This window comes from Strigops habroptila, chromosome 19 (genome assembly GCF_004027225.2).
Source record: "Strigops habroptila isolate Jane chromosome 19, bStrHab1.2.pri, whole genome shotgun sequence".
In the NCBI taxonomy this organism is placed as follows: domain Eukaryota; kingdom Metazoa; phylum Chordata; class Aves; order Psittaciformes; family Psittacidae; genus Strigops; species Strigops habroptila.
Genome location: NC_044295.2, coordinates 3,604,455 through 3,623,782, shown reverse-complemented (window position 1 = coordinate 3,623,782; position 19,328 = coordinate 3,604,455). Strand labels below are relative to the sequence as shown.

The 19,328-nt window shown below is 43.9% G+C and overlaps 1 protein-coding gene across 1 annotated transcript in view; it reads right to left on the bottom strand.

The window, feature by feature from the left end:
• The window catches only part of NPEPPS (aminopeptidase puromycin sensitive), a 34,512-nt gene that overhangs the window by 5,742 nt on the left and 9,442 nt on the right, over positions 1-19,328 (bottom strand). Inside the window, exons 3-17 of the mRNA XM_030508998.1 lie at positions 12,629-12,706; positions 11,511-11,632; positions 10,514-10,621; positions 9,198-9,398; positions 8,668-8,764; positions 8,529-8,562; positions 6,980-7,094; positions 5,808-5,972; positions 5,377-5,481; positions 5,028-5,088; positions 4,098-4,207; positions 3,407-3,470; positions 2,664-2,803; positions 1,991-2,125; positions 224-443 (exon numbers count right to left, since the gene is read on the bottom strand). Coding sequence (XP_030364858.1) covers positions 224-443; positions 1,991-2,125; positions 2,664-2,803; positions 3,407-3,470; positions 4,098-4,207; positions 5,028-5,088; positions 5,377-5,481; positions 5,808-5,972; positions 6,980-7,094; positions 8,529-8,562; positions 8,668-8,764; positions 9,198-9,398; positions 10,514-10,621; positions 11,511-11,632; positions 12,629-12,706 — 1,755 coding nt within the window. The remainder of the gene's footprint in view (positions 1-223; positions 444-1,990; positions 2,126-2,663; positions 2,804-3,406; positions 3,471-4,097; positions 4,208-5,027; positions 5,089-5,376; positions 5,482-5,807; positions 5,973-6,979; positions 7,095-8,528; positions 8,563-8,667; positions 8,765-9,197; positions 9,399-10,513; positions 10,622-11,510; positions 11,633-12,628; positions 12,707-19,328) is intronic.

Sequence of the window (19,328 nt, the reverse complement as noted above, 5' to 3'; positions counted from 1 at the left end):
GAAGATTTGTAATCAGTCGGTGACCAGGCATGGAAAAGTTTTACCATTTTAACTTGTGCCTGGTAACAGGGGGGTTGTGTTTGTCTGACTGGTTTTAAGCATGGAAATACCCCTGACCACCTACTTCAGCCTCTTCTTCCTCCCCTTTCCCAAAATCTTGATGGCTGATTTACACAGGAGTTTTCCAAAACCACTACTGGATTTCAGAGCATAAGTTTCCTACCCTCTCCAGGTTTGGGGTCCCATCCCAGTCTCTCCCCTATTGGTGAAAAGACATCTTTCACGAACACCTGGATTTCCTCATAGAAGTCTGTGTGGGACAAGAGAGTTGAGAGAATCCCCAGGTTACAGCTGAGGTCGCTCCACACAGTATAATTGGGCTCATTCACAAAAGCTTCCATGACTTTTAGAACCTCTACAGTGCTAATGATTCCAGCTCGGGCCTGGGAGAGGGAAAAGACACAGATTAATCTTACTTCCAAACGGAATTAAGGCATTTAATAGCTCATCACATTATTTTATAGCCTTCAGTTTGCACAGCCTGCATATATAAACTCTAGTTTCTCTGGTGTGGGGTTCTGCCAAGGTGAGTTAACACCAGTCACAGCACCTCAGCTGTCTGCTCATGGCACACGATGCTTTTTATACACAGGTAAGCACCTCACAAGGAGACAGCTACACAATTATAAGCACATTTTACAACCAAGAAACAGAGGAGGAAATAAAATGACTTAACAGAACTGCAGCAATGCTGGCAAGCAAAAGCAAACCCCCAGAGTTATTCTCAGCCAGATGCTACACCCACCAGCAATCTTATTTTAACTAAAAACTGTAAAGATTGAGAGATTGAAGTTTTGCTCTTTGAGAATGAGAAGCTGCAGAAGTCATTTTTGGTTCCTGCTTCACCCATGAGCAGTACAAGAAGTCCCACTGCCTCTCCAGCCCTGCCAGGAAGATCTGATGTGAACTGCTTCACAGAGGCATGAAAACACTTCTACACTTAGAGCAGTTGATAATACCTCCTGCAGGTACCTCCAACCATTTTTGTTAATCTGGAACCAGACCAGTAATTTATGGTACTGGAAAAGAGGTGAAGATCAATTTCCATTATCTAAGCTATATTCACCTATGATAAAAACATGATTAATACTGAAACCAAAAGAGGAGTCTAACACAATGTTCCTACGTGTATGATTTGCTCATTGGGGTGCCCAGAGAAGCTGTGGCTGCCCCATCCCTGGCAGTGTTCAAGGCCAGGTTGGACACAGGGGCTTGGAGCAACCTGCTCTAGTGGAAGGTGTCCCTGTCCATGGCAGGAGGCTGGAACTGGATGAGCTTTAAGGTCCCTCCAACCCAAACTTTCCATGATTCTATGATTTGGGAAACAACTCGGGCTGCAGTTGTTTCAGTTGCTGAGGGGGTCTCAAACCCCTTCAACTAAGCCATGACAGGAGTTAAAAGCTAGAGAGGCAGGGTATCGAGCCCACACTTTTAGAAGTCTCCATACACTTGCTGACTAGCAAGAAGAAGAAACACAATGTGAAATGCAGAGCACAGCAGCTGATGGTTCAGAGCTGGCAACACCAGCTTTGGGGACAATCCCAGTGAGAACCCCCAACAGCCACCTCCTCCAGTGGAGGACAGTTACAAGCCCAACAAAATAAAGCCCATGGTGCTGACAGGATTTGACAAAGTCGAGGGGATCATTGGAATCTCCTTATTTTAAGGCGTTAAAAGAAAGCAAGTTCTCAAAATCATTTTGGAAGTAAGAACCCTACAGTATAATACACCCCTCTGGAGTGCAACAGCAGTTCTAGACACTGCTTCCATAGGGTTTAAGTCTTAGAATACAAGTTAGAACTTGTCAAGCTAATAGCTGTGATGTATGCAATAATCCCAAAGGCACCTTGCCTCCAGAAGCTGAGGCTGGCACCCATTTCTGCAGTTCCTGTAGCTCTCCTATTAAAGACAACAGCAAAGGGTTGCTTACCAGAGAGAAAAGATCATTCTGCAGGCCAAGCCTGTCCACAGGGGGTAGGGAGAGGTCTTTGATGGCTGGTATTAAACTCTCCAGCATGTCAGGGCTATACTGGGTACGGTAAAACCCAACTGTTCCAAGGTTTAACTGAAAAGTACCAAAAGGGTGAAAAAGAATTAAAAGTCAGGAACAAAGAAGGAAATGCATTTTAGTTTTTGGACCATGAGACCTTTCTCAGTTTGGTTGGTGCCTGTAGTAGGCCTCAGCTTACAGATTTGTGCTCATCTGGCAAAAGCCAGTAGAAAACCTTCCCACTAATGAAAGATGAAAAGGACTGGTTTTGCTTAGGTTGGATTTTAACCAAACTGGGGCTGCCACAGGGTACCAAAAAAGCCACCCCGTTTCAACTCAAATGCTGCCTCTAGTTGCACACTGGTTTTCTGGCTTGGGCTTCTAAAAGGTTCAAGTTTACATTGTCTAGACTAGCATGGGAAGGCAAAGGACTACACTAAGCAAGTGTTGTAGAGAGGAGCTAATATTCAGTAGCAGCACAAAGAGGCCCCTCCATAAGAAAAACAAGATTGCAGAGAGAAGAGAGGGGAATAAAAGAGGTAAAGGAAATGTGAGGGAACACCACAGTGACAAACTTCCTCCCCGGAATATGTTCTCCCTTGTGACAACTCACCTTCACCCACTGGTCTGGTTTGATGTCTTTCAAAACCAAGGTGAGCTCTGGTTTGTCCATCAATATTTGCATTTTGGCACAGGTGGGGTCATCACTTGTACAAATACTTATGGGGACCATCCACATGGGGAAATCCTCCCCTGAAAGAAGAAACAATAAAGAGGAAGGCCTAAGGGCAAAAAAAGGGTGCACCCAACACTGACATACTCTGCCTGATGTTCAGACAAGGCTCAGCAGCAGTTGAAGCAAGGCTACTTAGATTGAAATCTAAAAAGGCACAAATCTGAAGGAAAAGGGCAATTCCAGAGCTTAAACCCCAAGAATCTCTAAATCACCTTTCAAGCCAAACACTTGAATTTCTCTAAGCATGGAAGATAGGTGGAATCTGTGTCTGCAGACAGTGCTGGCTGCTTTAGGAGGCATTTTTATCTCAGCACCACTATAAAGCCAGCAACTTCCAGAGCTCCTGTGCTGGCAGCACCAGCCTTAAACTGGCCATCAGAAGAGAAGCATCTCGGAATGAAAGCCAAACCAAAGGCTGCAGATGAATGCTGTTCTCCATGCAAGGAGGACATGGAAACCACATGTGTGAGAGCATTCAAGCCTGGATTTTCCACAGTTTAACAAATACTTCAACACCTGAACCCAAGCAGAGCACCTGCCTGTGGTTTTGTCTCTCAGAATTGCTGCTATTGCATGGTAAGTTGTGAACACACCTTTCCTGCTCTTAGCACTCATCTTACCAGTATATGGTCCACTGGCACAGAATTTCTTCTGGACTAACTTCAACACTTTGTCATCTTCTTGCTGAGGGAGAGAAAAAAAAGGAAGAAAAAGAGAGAAAGGAATTCTCAGAACATCTAATCTCAGCTTCTGGAGATCACAAACCATTCCTGGGCCCTGTTCAAAGGAGTAACTTATATTCTCCTCTAGAAAAAGAAGCTACTTCAAAATATCATTCCAAAGCATTCATCACTGTTACTGTTACAACACACATACTCCATTCCTCATTTGAATTTGTCTGACTTCAGCTTCCAGGCAGTAATCCCCACTCACCCTGCAATCTTGTAGAATAAGCACAACTGAACTGGAGGGAGAAGCAAAACGTGTGGCAAGGGGAGCTAAGTCAGATATTCCCTCCCCCCAACACACATTTCACACACAAAAGAGCCAAGAGGCAACGTCAGCAAACTCCCAGCACATGATCTAAAGAGCTTGTGGAATCACTCCATGTTGCTTTGCACTAGGTTCCTCAAGTGAGCTGCACTTCCCCTCCCTTCAAAACAGAACTGCCACTCTACGGTGACCCACGGTGCTGCCTCCTGATCAAAGAGAGGGTTTCAAATAACTGGGTGCTACTAAACTTGATTCCAAAACACAGTTCGAGGCAGAACTTGCAATCTGAAGTGCTGAAAACCACACAGTTATATTTACCTGTTCAGCTTCCACATAAATGAGTGGAAATCCCATTTGTTTGGTCCATGTGTTCATCACAGCAGCAATAGGTTTACCGCTAGCTTTTTCCAGGCTTTCCCAGAGATCCTCTGCAGAAGAAAAGGCTGACTAAGGACTCCCAGAGTCTTGACATGTCAGGCACTATTAGGGACACTCTATGGGTACCAGAGGGTGGAGGCTGTGTTGCTACTCCAGTCTGTCCTTCATGTTTTGGGTTGTGCTTTTATCAAACCATAACAGATGATAGGCAAGAAAAAGGCACTAGTTTAAACCCCTCACGGGGGAGAGAGGGAGAAGAAATCTTCTTTACTACTCAAAAAATGCAATCAACACACATTGTGACAAATGAGCAAAAAAGAGCATCAAATATTCAAAGTGGTAAATAGAAAAAAAATCTTTTCCTTAAGTTTGTCATCTATTATGCCAAGAGCTGAGTGAACAACATGGGCTGGTTTTTGCTGCTAGAGCATGATGTTCCACTGCCATACTTATGCCTGCTACACAAAAAAGGCTGGAGTAAAGAAAGTGCTGTGAGATGTTAGGGAAGACTTTGAACTGTTTAATCATACATGCAATCAATACTGCAAAAGGAAGCTTGCAAAAGGCTTACTTGGCAAATCAACGTATTCCATTTCTAAATTAGATTAGTACACAGATGGGGTTATCAAGGGGAAATGCAGCTCTTGCAGATTACCCCAGCCACATACTCCTGAGATAGAGAACCCTTAAAGGATAAATTCTGGCTGTGCAAGGGACTCATTGTACAAAACCAGAAACAAGCCAATTATTTCCTTGCATTTCAGTTCTTTCGGGTGGAAAAGCAGCTGTTGAAGAATCCATCACTTTAGCACTACAGAATTTGTCTCCAGAAATCACTTCTCTATAAAGCATATAACCACCACCAGTTACCTGTAGCTGCATTCTTCTGCTGGAACTTCGTTAAATACAGATTCATTCCTTTCCGAAAGTCCTGGGAACATACAATTGAACATGTAATGGCACCAGGAGGGAGGGCTTCCAATCCTCCCTCCACACTGCATTTGCATTCAAGAGTCAGCCAAGGCATCTTAGGATCAGTATGTACATCTGTAACTCCTTCTGTATTTTCCCACTATCTTATTTCTCCTTGGTAAGTTCAAATAGAGCCCAAATACAAACTGGAGAGAAGTTTTCAAAACACAGCTTTAAGGGTTGGTGTTTTTTTACTGTGAAAAGATTTGACAATCTGCATTTGGCTTTTCAACAACAATCTTTTTACCTCATCACCAATGTAGTCGTGTAGCATTCGGATTACAGATGCTCCCTTGCTGTAAGAAATAGCATCGAATATTTCATCTACTTCGGAGGGATGGCCAACACTAACCTGTGGTAAATGGGATAATTCACAGTCAGAACAATTTTAACTGCTGTAAGGTTTTGATTTTGCTCGTTCTAGTGTTTAAGGAGCTGACTTCTCCCTGTAGAAAGCACATGCACATCCATCATTAAATTATCCTAGTGGATTCTCTGCCCCCAGGCAGCTCAACTTCTCCACACATGGCTGGGTTAGGACTGGTTTATAGGTTAAACATACTTTAACTCAGGTTTTGGTATTCAATTAAATAGACTTTGCTTCAATCCTTTGGCTCAACTCTTACCCAAATGCAAAAAACCCCAGTGGGAATAGAAGATAGAAGAAGATAGAATTACTTCAATAGGATGACTGTTGTCTAAGGCATCAAGCTCTTGAGCGCGCGTGTAATCAGCAGAAACAAACTGAGTCCAGATATCATACTCGGGGAAACAGTGATCCACACACAGGTACTCAATCCAGGAGGCAAATCCTTCATTCAGCCACAGGTGGGTCCACCATTCCTGGAAAGAGGAGATGGCAGAATAAAGAACAGAACTCCAAACAGCTTCATTTAATCCACAATAAGTTTGCAGCAAAGATAAGCTGTTAAGGGCCTAGCTTAGTGCAAATCAGAGACACAGCTAACACTCGTAAGCACAAATTCCTCTCTATACAGAAATCCTCAACCCAAGAAGTAATCAGCACCCAAAACCTGCCTTCCCCTTAAGTTCTACAAACTCTGAATGGAGGCAAATGCATCGGGTACAAGTGAGATTTTAAGTTAAACTTGGCTGGAACAATGCTGATTTGGGGCTGCAGAAGCCATGCATGTTTTACCAAACACACTGCTTTCTTACAACACAAGGAACTCCCAAACCTGTGAAGTATTGGATTCAAGCACCTGCTTGCAGGATCCAAAGGAATGTTGGATCTAATTAATGGAGTAAGCTGAAGCCATTTGTGAGCAGCAGAAGCTGACAGAGAGAGCTTTCAGCTTTTAGCACTAAATGGAATTTCTTTGCAGGTTTCAGTCTTGCTGGCTCACACATACTTTTATTCCCAGCAAAATGACTTAAAACATCAAAGCGCTCAGACAGGCAGCTCCCCAGATATCCAAAGTGATTCAGATGAGCTACTACTGAGCAACTTTCCAGCTACTGGACTAGAACCACTTGCAAGGCTGAGCTGGTGCTGCTATGCCTGCGTGGTATAAAAAGCCTGATGAGTGAATTGTGCCTCCCTGAAAGGAAAACAGTGGATTATTGCTTCCAAGTAACCTGGCTAGCCAGAACCATTCCCATGGAACACCTACTCAACGCTAACTAGGGCTGTATTCAAACAACTGAACATCACTTCACATGGAAAAGATCTAGGAATACTTCTAAAGAACATTTAGAAGTAAGTGGTAATAAAACACTAGTGAAATATTTGTTTTCAATATAGCATGCCTATAAAGGGGCACTTGAACACACACATGATATGAAACACATGTCAAAGAAAACTAGAAGAGCTTGTAGCTGTTAGATACCATGGTCACAAGGTTTCCAAACCACTGATGAGCAAGTTCATGTCCTACAACCAGAGCAACCCACTGGCGAGATGAAGAACAGGAATTTTTGGGGTCAATGAGCAATGCAGTCTCCCTGTATTTAAAAGAGAAGGAAAACTGAACAGTGGTACATGCCCAGGGGAAAAAAGAAAACCACAATCAAAAGTAGGTTAAATGACCTAAGCAAGCTAAAAAGTGATCAGTGCAACTGAGAAAAACCAAAAGCTGTTTCAGTTTAGACATTACTTTGGTAAGTTCCACAGCTGTTGGAATGCTTTGGAGCAGTAATTCCTTATGGCATGCAAGAAGACCAGTGCAAAAACCCAGGCAGGAACAAGAAAGCTTTTTCCTTTATTTATAAAAGAGCTCACCTACATAATCTAGGAACCTTAACTCCCTTTGCACTGCGTGATGTATGCACAGCAAGTCTTCTCTCCCTCCCTCATCCCCAAAGGAATTCCAGCTCTTCCAAGTGCACAACCAGCTGCGTTACACTCGCCACTGCACACGAGTCTCCAGACAGGGCACATGTGCACACACATGTACACACACAAGCACTCCCGAGGTCAGGCACACAAGCTAGAAACCCCCCTGTCATGAGCAGGACTTGGTGGCTCACTCAGTGAGTGGCATTCAAGGGGGAAAAACGTGCATCTCAAAAGGGATGGTGCCTGCAGGTTCTGCCAACCTTCTGTCCCCAAAGGGATGGAGCAAGCGTGCCAAACAGTTTGGTGGTGGGGGGCAATTAACAGCACAAGTAAGGAAGGCTTCCAAAAATTCTACTCCTCCAGGATAAATGGGGTATTTTTTCCACAGGGAGTAAAATATCAGGTTTCATCAGAACTGTGCTAAGCAGACAAGTAGATTTGTTTTGTAAAACCTGGGCTCGAATTTCCATTTCAATTTTTCAAGGCCGAATTAAAAAGGGTAGCAGAAGAAATCCAAACTACTCCAGGCTTTAAAGTCCAAAGCTGACAAGAGCAATGTTGTCCAAAATGGAAGGAAAAGCTTTCTAACAGTGAGCACAGAGCGTGGAATAATATCAAGCAAAAGTACAAAAGCTTGATCAGATGAAGGGAAAAAAGAGGCAAACTGAAAAGGAAGGCAAGTTATCCTTTGTAATTTACTCGTCTCCACATGGTTGTACTGTGGTTGTAATTTACCAACTTGCCTATGACATAAAGTAAGAAACTCTTCCAGCTGTGCCAGTGAGTACGTAACTTTTACGGGGCGGGGGAAAAAAGGGGTGAAGAAAGTTCTCTTGTGGAACAGGCAGTGCTGCCAAACACTTGGAAACCTCACGCCCTTGGACAGTAGTTGTACTAACTCATTCTTGCCTTCCTACGGGTTGTACAATAATGCACGCTGCTGCAGAAGTCAAAATCATCCAAACCGAAGCGAGAGTTGAAGGTATTTACTCAGTCTTATTTGGGATGATACCCAATAAATTACAGCTGCCTACAACTAATCCAATTACTTCCAAGAATTAGTGAACAAAGAGGGGAAAGACAGTATTTTAACAGCATACCTATAAGTAACAAGGCCCCAGTTCTCCATGGCACCTTTATAAAATAAATACAAAGGTTTATTGATATGGATACACACCTCTTCCTAAATGTTTGAAATTCAAATAAAAGACAGTTCATCAATAAAGTGAGTTACTTTACCAGCAGCAAAGTCTGCAATAGCTATGAGATCAATTTTAGGAAGAGGGTAAGGAACATTGAAGTAGTCCTTATAAAAAGGCAGAGTTTTAGCAGCAACCTGTAAGAAATGAGAGGAGAAATGTTAACTTAGAACAACTGGTAAAACTTGAAAATTTATGACTGAAACTGGCCTAAGAAAGCAGCAGACACAAGATTTCTTCCAGAAGCCCCATTCCCAGCTTCCAGAGCACAATGGTTTGGAAGACTCCCATCCCCTTTTTCTCCCAGGCTGTAGCCTTACCCTTCAGTATTCCTCATCGTCTTTGGACCCAAGTCTACATCACCAAATCAGAGCTGAACTAAACCGTCTGTTTTTGTCATTAGAGACATCAGTTTGTCCACAACTGACATTCTGTTTAATACCAAGCCCAGTCTCTCTGAGCCATTAAAGCAAACAAAAGCAGCCTCATGAGCTCTGAGGTAACCGAAGGAGGAGTCCAGGCTGGTGGAGATCGCTGCAGCAGGAACAAAGTCACCCTGAGCACATTTACCTCTAATGCAAACTTTCCTTGTTCTGCTTTGCCCACAGGAGTGTAAACACGCACTAAGACACCATCCAGGGACCTGGCCTCCACGAAGTCATATTCTCCCACCACAAACGCTACAAGATAGGTGGACATTATCGGGGTACGGGCGAACTTCACCTCCACCAGGTTCTCATCGTCCGGGTACGGCTTCCTGTCAACGACATTCTTCCAACAGGAAAGGGAATCAGTTAGTTTCGTGGAAGTGGAACTGTGTTACACAATCCATTTGAGTAACTATTCCATCAGTATGAGTCATGGGTTTAAAAATGAAAGGACTTCTCTTACAATGATTTTAAAGATACAGCCCATGATGTAGTTCCCCTTCCTAACTAAAAATGCCCCGTCACCCACAGAAGTGTATTTTAAGAAGTTATATTCCATTACTGTGAAATACATATTTCATATTCCAGCTATCAGCTGCTGTCCTTCAAAGAGAGCATTACCCACCTCCCAATAAAGCATCAGGCTTTCACTTTAAATCATAGAATAGTTAGGGTTGGAAAGGACCTTAAGATCATCCAGCCCCAACCCCTGCCACGGGCAGGGACACCTTCCACTAGAGCAGGTTGCTCCAAGCCCCTGTGTCCAACCTGGCCTTGAACACTGCCAGGGATGGGGCAGCCACAGCTTCTCTGGGCACCCTGTGCCAGCGCCTCAGCACCCTCACAGGGAAGAGCTTCTGCCTTCTACCTAACTTGAACTTCCCCTGTTTCAGTTTGAACCCATCACCCCTTGTCCTATCACTACAGTCCCTGATGAAGAGAAACAGAAACCACAACCACATGGTCAAAAACCATAACCATGTGGGTGAGGTTTGCCTTCACAGGTAACTATGAAAGTCAGCTACCGGAATTAAAAAAGTCTGTTTTTAAACTGACTTGCTCTTCTCCAGCAACGTAATCTAGAGATACATGCACCATATTTCAAGTAGCAACCTGTATTTGTGACAAGGATACATCTACTTGCACGTTTTATCCCAGTTCTGGTCAGAAATTCTCTGGAGCAGAAAACATGCTTATTTATCTCTAGTGCTTATGTAGCTATAACAGCTATATCAACACACAAAGGCTTCTTTTCTTTCCAGTCACTCTTAATCAAGCTGCACGTGGTTCCACATATGCTAAGACCTTTTTTAACCACCACCACTGTGGTTTGCACAACCTGTTTGGGTTTTGGGCTAGGATCTGACATCACAATCTCATCACACACTATTAACTCTCAAAGAATCAGCTCCTACAGCTTCATTTAAAACACTGTTTACTTGCACATCAAGAACTTACCATATTTGACAAAGCTACTCTGTCTTTAGGAACCACCAAAGAAATATCAAACGTTGCCTTAATAGCAGGCTCATCCCAGCAAGGGAAAGCTCTGCGAGCATCAGTAGCCTGAAGGGAATAAAAGAGCATTAAACCAACAAATGGCAAGAGATTGTGGCAGTAACACACAGAGAAAAATGCAGTGTATTTTAGAGGCAAGGAGTTGGGTGAATGCTGGCTCGTCAGTGGTGTAGAGCCTCTTCACTGACACTCTTGACCTCTGCATTAGAGCATTTTGTTCTTATTTCTCTCTTGGTTTAAAGGAAAAAAAACCATAAAAAGCAGCTGAAAAGCACTCTGTGCTCTGATGGAATTCTACAGGCTGAGCAGAATTTAGCAGAGTCATGACAGCAGCAAAGCTCAGTCATGTGAAAGCAGAGAGGGCACCCAGGCGTTCACAGACCGTACACACAGGACCCCCTAGTTGTGTTCTGTCAGCACCCTGCGCCCACGAAATGTTCCATTTGTACCAGGGAAGTGCTCCCTGCTTTTATGTAACCTGGCAGATAACTGTGGCATTACAATATGGTGTAAAATTCTGTTGTTATGTCCGGGGTTTATGTAATACTTGAGGCAGAATCTGGCTCATATTTTGGATGTCATTAAGATACTGAGATAAAGGCAGAGTGTCCTATTAATAAAATAAATAGACTTCATAAAGGCAAGTTATACAGAGGTATGTGACCACATCTAAATAAATAGCTCTTCTTAAACATTGCTATTGGATTTATACAATGCATCTCACATCAGCACAATCCTTAGCTGGGGAATTTGCCAGATCCAGAATTTACTGACCTTGAAGTCGCAATGTAAAGGCTGGTTTTAGTATTATCTCCACACTAAAAGCAAGTTAACCCAGTGGGTATAGTTAAAGCTAGGAAATTGTGCCTTTGTTTCTTCTAAGTGTAAATCCTGTGTTAAGAATGACATTCCCCCCAAAGAAACCCACAGCCCATACCTCAAACTGAGTGACAGCAGCATAGCGTGTGTCTCCAGTAGGGGTGGTGTATTTACTTCGGTAAAACCCTTTCATTTTATCATTCAGCTCCCCTACAAAGTCTATCTTTAGTGTCCCTGTCCCTGTAACAGAAACAGATGGGACATTGTTATTCACATGTGCCAAATGGAACGTTTATTTGGTCTGGACCTTCAGGCCAGGCCACTCAGCTGATGTCCCTCGACTCATCCCCAGCCATCGCTTCTTTGGCCAGCCTCCCTCAAACCCTTCACTCTCCTTCCACAAAAGCAGCTCCAGCAGAGCAATGCAGGCAAAGCCAGGCTCACCACAGCATTTTAGCATGGATCAGCAAGCAGAGGCTGCTGCAGACCTCATCTCATCTTCTAAACACAATAACCAGGAGGACCTCCCTCCAGCCAGCTGAGATGTCTGACCCTACCTTTGAGTAAGGTTGGCAAATACAGAGGTGGCTACTACATAACAACAGCATCCCGTGAAAGGTACTCCAAGAGCCAAGATAGAGCACTGGCTGTGTTCAAGCTTCTAAGTCAATTAGTCTCAAGATTTATTCTGCCCTCAATGTCTCAGTGCAAAAGGGGAAACCTGATCTTGATCAGGGAGGCAGCATGCCAACATCCCATAGAATGAAACATAAAAATTCTATCACCCTCAAATCTTTGTATTATTGGATGAACTAAAACTGCTTTATTCAAACCAAGGAGCTGAGTTTCAATCCACAAGCTTCTCAGAACAAAAAACTGTAGCAGTTTCAAAAGAATTAGTACATTCATGCCTAAAAAAATACTGCAGTAATTCAGGTTAGCTCATTTGTGGTAAGAGGAAAAGAGAGCCTCAGTAGCTGACACAAATAGCTTCTGAGCCTAACTTCCAGGAGCAGGTAAAGAATTAGTCACCTCACGTGTCGGAAGGAAACATCAGCATTAGTGAAACAGCATCTTCAACTCCTGAGGCTTCACAAAGTGACTTATAGTGAACAGACTCCCCAGGGAGCACTGCAGTCCCAGTCAGACTTCAGGGAAGACAGAGCTGTCCTACTCCAGCTTTTCCAAGTGCAAATGTCTTAAACACATGGCTGAAAGCATGAAAATAGCTCTTACCTTTCTGAAGAGTACTGGGAAAGGAAAGAGTAACCTTTTCATCCTCATTTTGATAGTTGAACCCTGTGGCATGTACCTCTGAAACAGAAAAACAGACCACTTGGTTTGAAATAAGCCCCAGAGATGCTTTGGTAGCTCATGAACATTAAAAATGAACTGAATCAGCCAAATCCAACAATATGCTGCAGTTACTGACCAACTCAACCAAGATTCTGAATAATCCACAAAGATAAAATGCAAGCAACCAATGAAACCAGGGGGTTGGAACTAGATGGTCTTTAAGGCCCCTTCCAACCCAAACCATTCCATGATTCAATGATTCCTAATACAAGCTGCTTGTCCCAGCCCTCTCACATCACTCAAAATCAAATGGAAACACATCTGGGATCCTGAAATGGTTCTAAGAACCTTTTCAGGTACTTTAAAATTGATTTAGGAAGAAAGATTCAACAAACAGCTTCAGTTCTCTATTGAAGTAGACACTAGTTTTGAATGGTCACAGAAACAAAGGACAAAAAAGAATGCTGGAAAGTGCAGTGATACAGAAACATCCTAAAAAAAACCCCTCTTCCACTATATCAGTTTCTTCCTTACATGGAATTGAACAAAGCTTGTTTCAAACAACAATTTAATTGACAATGACCTGTTTCCACGCTCAAGTATCACTACAAGGACCCAGGTATTCGGTTTCGGAGGCAGCCGGAGCACGCTCGCAAGATGTTCAGTTAAGTTGTTCCATATGTGACAACAGGAAACATGGTTTTGTTCTTCTAAAATGTAAAGTGCTATTTACTCTGGAATAGCATGATTTCAGCCTTAACTCAGAGTTAATACCAACCTCTGCTCAGAGAACATAAATGCAGGAACTGCATGACTGCATTAGTCTTAACTACTGGTTTCACAGGGCTCTGCTCAGTGTTTAATCAGAGTTAACCACCATGCCAGGGTACATAATCCATGAATGCTTACAATAAACCAACTCTAGCTGTAAAAGAAAATACAGTACAGAAAAAAAAATCAAGGAAAAAGATTCTTTAGAGGGTCGAGTAGAAGAACTAGTGTGTACTGAGGAGTTCCAAGACTTTTAAAAGCAACTCTAAGGGGGATCAGATGGACCATCTAAACAGAATACACGCCAAGGACATCAAAATGCCAGCAAGTATTGAGCAATGAGCAACAAAAAGTAGAAGTTTAGCTTTTCTTCTTCTAACTCTGGGGAATACTGAGGCAGAAAAGGAGGTGATATAAGAGTTGGAGAGAAGATATTCAGGGGACAGTGCTAATGTACAACATCCCAGTCTGAAGGTGGGCTTCCCAGCAACAGCGAGCGGAGCTGCCTGCGCACTGCATCGAGAGCCACTGAATTCTGACCCCGGCTATCTTTAAGAGTCCAACAGACAACAAACCTGTTCTGCAAAAGCACGTTAGTGATCTCGGGCAGGGCTGGATACCTGTTGGGAATTTATGTTAGCCTTCCCAGGAGGAATCCCGCTGCCGGACAACCCGCAGAGCCGAGCTGTGGTCAGAGGCTGAAGGAAAACCTGAGAAACGCCTGATAAAAATCAGTACAAGAATGCAGAAACACTTCCCCCCACCCCGCGTGTGTTTTAAAATGACCACAGCAAACCAAACCAAACCAAACCCATTTTTATCTTTTTACAGCTTCTAATGGAAACAATCTGATACCAAAGACAAACAATACCATGACTTGAGGATCATAGTTCTAACCTGTATTTCTCAGTTTCAGTAGAAGAATGCGTGTTATGCAGATCTTCTGCCAAAGGTTGACAATGGAGATCAAGTTTCCCCCTCCTCCTATCCCAAATGTGAAGTCCTCCTAGGTGTAGTGGAATCTGTAGCTCTGATAGGTTATAACCTTTATAACCTGCACTAGGAAAGCTGTAGGAAAGAGCCAGGCAAACATTCCCGGTGCTGGAAGAAGGAAGACCTCTAGGTGGTTTTTGCCCCTGGGAAAGCACATGAACACTTGCAGAGAGCAACCTTGTTTCAAAGACCTTCTCAAGCTGACTTTTCCAGTGTTAGATCCTAATTTCACCAAGGCTAGAAACAATGTTTAAACATGTTTAAAGGGGCTGGAAGCAGCCAGCTCAGGAATGATGCCTTGTGCTCATTGGGGATCCCAATCCCCACTAGGAGGCAGGGCTGTGTGATACCCCAGCCCTGCTTGTCCTGACCATCTCATGAACACACAAAAGCTGTGTCCATCCCCATCACAAGGTAACACTCATTTCCACCTTCACAAGACGGGTGTTCCTTGAGGAATTGGTGTCTTTCCACTCTCAGCTCCAGCCACTTCTTGTCATTCCCAAAGAGAAGAGAAGCTACCTCAATTTCCAAACCAGCAGAATATAAATGAAAGATTCAAAGATACTTTCTTTTTTTTAAACTAACTATTCAGTGCCATTAATTTAATCCAGAGAAAAAGAACCATGGAAAACCATCAACAATACTTTTCGTTAAGAGTTTAAGAGAACTGCTTATAACAAAGATGTAATTGCAGTAAGAGGCTGTCTGAATTCCTCACAGCATTGAATACAAAAGCTCCTGAAGAGAACAACACAATTTTGGCAGCCTATGAACTTTGGAGAGTTTGGCACTGCAAGGTTGCAAGTTAATCACTAGCACATTAGTACACAGCCTGGACCAAGCTGCATGAGAAAATAAAAAGCTGTTAGTGCTCCATGTCTTTGGGAAAGAGAAAGCATAAAGATCTGATCTAGCAACTCTCCCCAACCCGGAGCACTCCATACCAAAGTTGACAATAAGCCTTTGAAATAAATCAGAGTCCTTCCAAAGGGGCCTTCCTGAAACTGCACAGCAACCAGAGGAGTACAGCAACTGGGCTCATTAATTGATGTATTACATGCTTATAACGTGGATCCCAGCCAGAGGGTTGAAGCAGCAGCAAACGTGCACGTATTTCAAAGCGAAGACGAAGCCAAATGCGAGAGATGGTGTTTTTTCAAGTAGCCCTCATTCCATGACATGGAGAAGGCCCAGACAATTAAGGTATGGTGGCTTAATGAACTTGCAGTCATCAGCTGAGCTGCAGTGAGTGTGTGCACTCGGCTGCTCTACCTGCAAATCAAACATGTTAGCTTAAAACTTCTACGTGTTGACACAGCGCACGCTGAGCTCCTCCAGCATCAGCCACTGAACTACTCTGACACGATTCCCAAGAACACAAATGCTTTCGAGCCCTTTCCCATCTCATGTGTTTGAAACCAGTGGTTGTAAAACCCTTTAAGGGAGTCAGAGGTATCCGATATTCCCAAACTGTCCCTGCCAACGCAGCCCAGGCCTCCTTAAAAACCCCACCATGACACGCTCTGTCACGTCAAGTCCTCTCCAGAAGAGAGGATGAAGATGAGCTTTTCTACAATGAAAGGTTTCACAACTGGCTTAAACAAATCGAGTTTGCCAAGGGCAGAGACAATAGTCTCATTTTTCCCACCTGGCCCCAGCTGCATGTTCCCATTCCCTTCCTTCCACTGGCATCCACATACAATCAGCAGGGTCAGGAAGGTGATGCGTCTCCAAGCTGCGCTTCTTTTTTCCCTTTGTAGAGGCAGTTTTTAGCCAGTGCAGTTTCCTGATCCACAGGGATGCTCAGCAGTGCAACCACGAACTCCAGCAGATGGGAGGGAGTGAGGACAAGCATTGCTGCCCCCTCCCAGCAGAGTGATTTCAGACTGTGTGGTGCTCGTGGTGCTGGTTGTGCCCCCAGGCCAGGGAAAAGCACTGCTTAGATACCCTTGGGCACGCTGCTCAGCTTCCCATAAGCACTAGAGAGCTTTTGTTGTCACTTTTAAACATCAGCCACAGGTTTGGTATAATCAGCACCTCGCACTAGCATTCAAGCATGTCCCAAACACTAAAATAATGAGTTGTGGCCTTAAAACCTTTTAAAGGTTGAAGTACAAACCAAAGTTCACTCGGTGATCCCTGCTAAGCAAACATCACTACAGTTGCTTCTCATTTTCCATGGGGAACTGCCAACTGCCGCCCTCCAAGCATCTCTAAATTGAAGAAGCTGCTTTAGATCCCCCAGTATCTGAAAAGCTTCCCAAGCTGAAGACAATGCAGTTCACTGCTTATGACTCCATCACAATTTCACAGCTCCCCAAAAGAGAGATTTACAGGACACTCAAACCACTGCACATTCAGTCAGCACGAAACTCAATCCCCTAACATTTAACTGAAGAACTAACTTGCTTCAGAATGACTTTTCAGGTCTTCATTTAGCTGAGCAAAGTCAACCATCTGGACAAAGGTAGCCCAGCACGTGCACACCTAAATGCTAAGGCTGCACTATAAATATTTGACTACAGATGCTAAAAAGTAGCTTCTGGAAAGAACAAACCCAATTGCTTGTTCTGAGGAGTGGGAGGAGCTGGTCATGACTTCAGCAATGGAAAACTCAAGTCTTTTGAGTAGCTTTGTTCCATTACAGCATACCTGGCACAAACAGCAAATCCACAACCTCCAGTTCCAATCACTACACTCCTCTTGTGATGAAACACAGGATTTTTCAACTCTGAAGCACTGCACAACCCATCTCTGCCAGTTTATTATTCACTATCACTCAATTGTGGATTATGCAGCAGCATTTTTGACTTTGATTTTAAAGCTGCAGAGATCCTCCCTCAGCTTCCTGTCAAATATTGGGCAATAATCTGATTTCCCTGCAAATCTGCATTAAGATTTCTAATTTCAGTTCTACCCTCTGCTGCATCCACCTTTGGAAGAGTGAACAGGAGGGGAGGGAAACCACGGCCCACAGTTGTAGCCAAGGTTCCTGCTGTACAAGCCACAGTGCACACAAGACTACCAAGAATTATTAGGAAAAGAATCAACTATTCTGCACTAAAGTCAACAGATCACCTGCACAAACACGGCAAAGGGACCTGTTGAACAAGAAAGGCTCTTTTTCACACAGCTACTTCTCAGAACAGAGCCACACTCGAAGGAAGATAAGCAGCCGATGACCTTTTGTCTCATGTTTGCAGACAAGTGTGAGAGAAACTCTTCCCCACCAAGGTACAGAACTAAGAGGTTACAATTCCTCACTCCAGCCTTTAAAGCAGAAAATACCCCTAACTTCTCATTTTCAAACATACTCTCCAATTGGTAGGAGGCTCACCTAAGTAACTCAATCCAAACGATCGGGCTGATTCACGGGGCTCTATTTCAGACTCTGGTTTTGAGACCAGTTATACAATTCCCATGCAAAAGCTGCTCACAATAGGAGCGTTAGTGAGTCTGACTGGAGCTGTATCAACAGGTGCCAGCAAACAGCCTGCCAATTCCATGCAATTTTCCTTCCAAAGCCATTACACCAGCTGGCAGTTTACCAAAGTGAAAAGTATGTTTTAACCCCGTGAAGCCTGAGGATCATTATAGTAAACGTGCAACAAAGCTGCACCGCGAGGATTTAGGATACAACAACGAGCTGCATTCGTGTTCCTTCGTGTCCTGAGTACCACATTCAAGGCTGCCTGAAAACCCAGAATAGAGGAATTTCAGCCACAGACTCACTTGCAGCATACTTGGATAATTAATCTTATTATTAATACTTTGAAGTTACAACGAGAGTATATACTGTTAAAAGAAGAGAAAAATAGACCCCTATGAGAGGGAAATCAGCTCTGAAAATAACAAATACAATGCATTACAATAGAGATCCTCTCTATTTTATGTATTTTTTCCTGATTTGACTGGAAAAAGCCTTTATTCCTAGGTACCTTTTCCATTAATTTTCATTTTCTCAATGACAAAATAGGTGGTTTGGGCCTACGGCAGGGTGGTAGGAGGAGCAGACTCCACACACACCCTGCTATTACTACCACTCTTGTTATCACCTCATTACTCAGTGTATGAAATAGCTCCAGGAGCACTTAGCAACCCGGGGCACCCAATCAACTGAAGCTCACTAATGAAAGGCAGCCAGGAACAGAGCACCAGGGGACAACCCCGAGCCCGAACGGAGCACGTAGGGAGCACTGCTCTGTTCTTTCACTATCAAAAGCCAGTGGCCAGGCTCCAAGCTCCTCAGTAACACTCTTCCCTGCCACCCTCCCTCCCTGCGGCTGCACTTCCTGCTGTGAGCTCTACTTTTCCACAACACACCCATCCAAAGCTACTTCCTTACGACAGAGCTCCCCATCCACTTAAGCACAGCTCTTGGTCTCAATTGTATTTAAGAAGCCCTCTGGTTTCTTTCATACTCTATTAAAAATCATTCAAACCAATTTAAATGCAAAGACTCGTTGCAGACATTCTACTTGCCACATACGAATCTATTAGCCATAGGATCATGGAATCATCACAGAATCCCAGCATGGTTTGGGTTGAAGGGACCTTAAAGCTCATCCAGCCCCAACCCCTGCCACGGGCAGGGACACCTTCCACTAGAGCAGGTTGCTCCAAGCCCCTGTGTCCAACCTGGCCTTGAACACTGCCAGGGATGGGGCAGCCACAGCTTCTCTGGGCACCCTGTGCCAGCGCCTCAGCACCCTCACAGGGAAGAGCTTCTGCCTAAGAGCTCATCTCAATCTCCCCTCTGGCAGGTTAAAGCCATTCCCCTTGGCCTGTCCCTACATCCCTTGTCCAAAGCCCCTCTCCTTTTCCCATGTTGCCTTACCCTTGGAACGTCCTGCTAGATGTCAAAAAAGTGTCT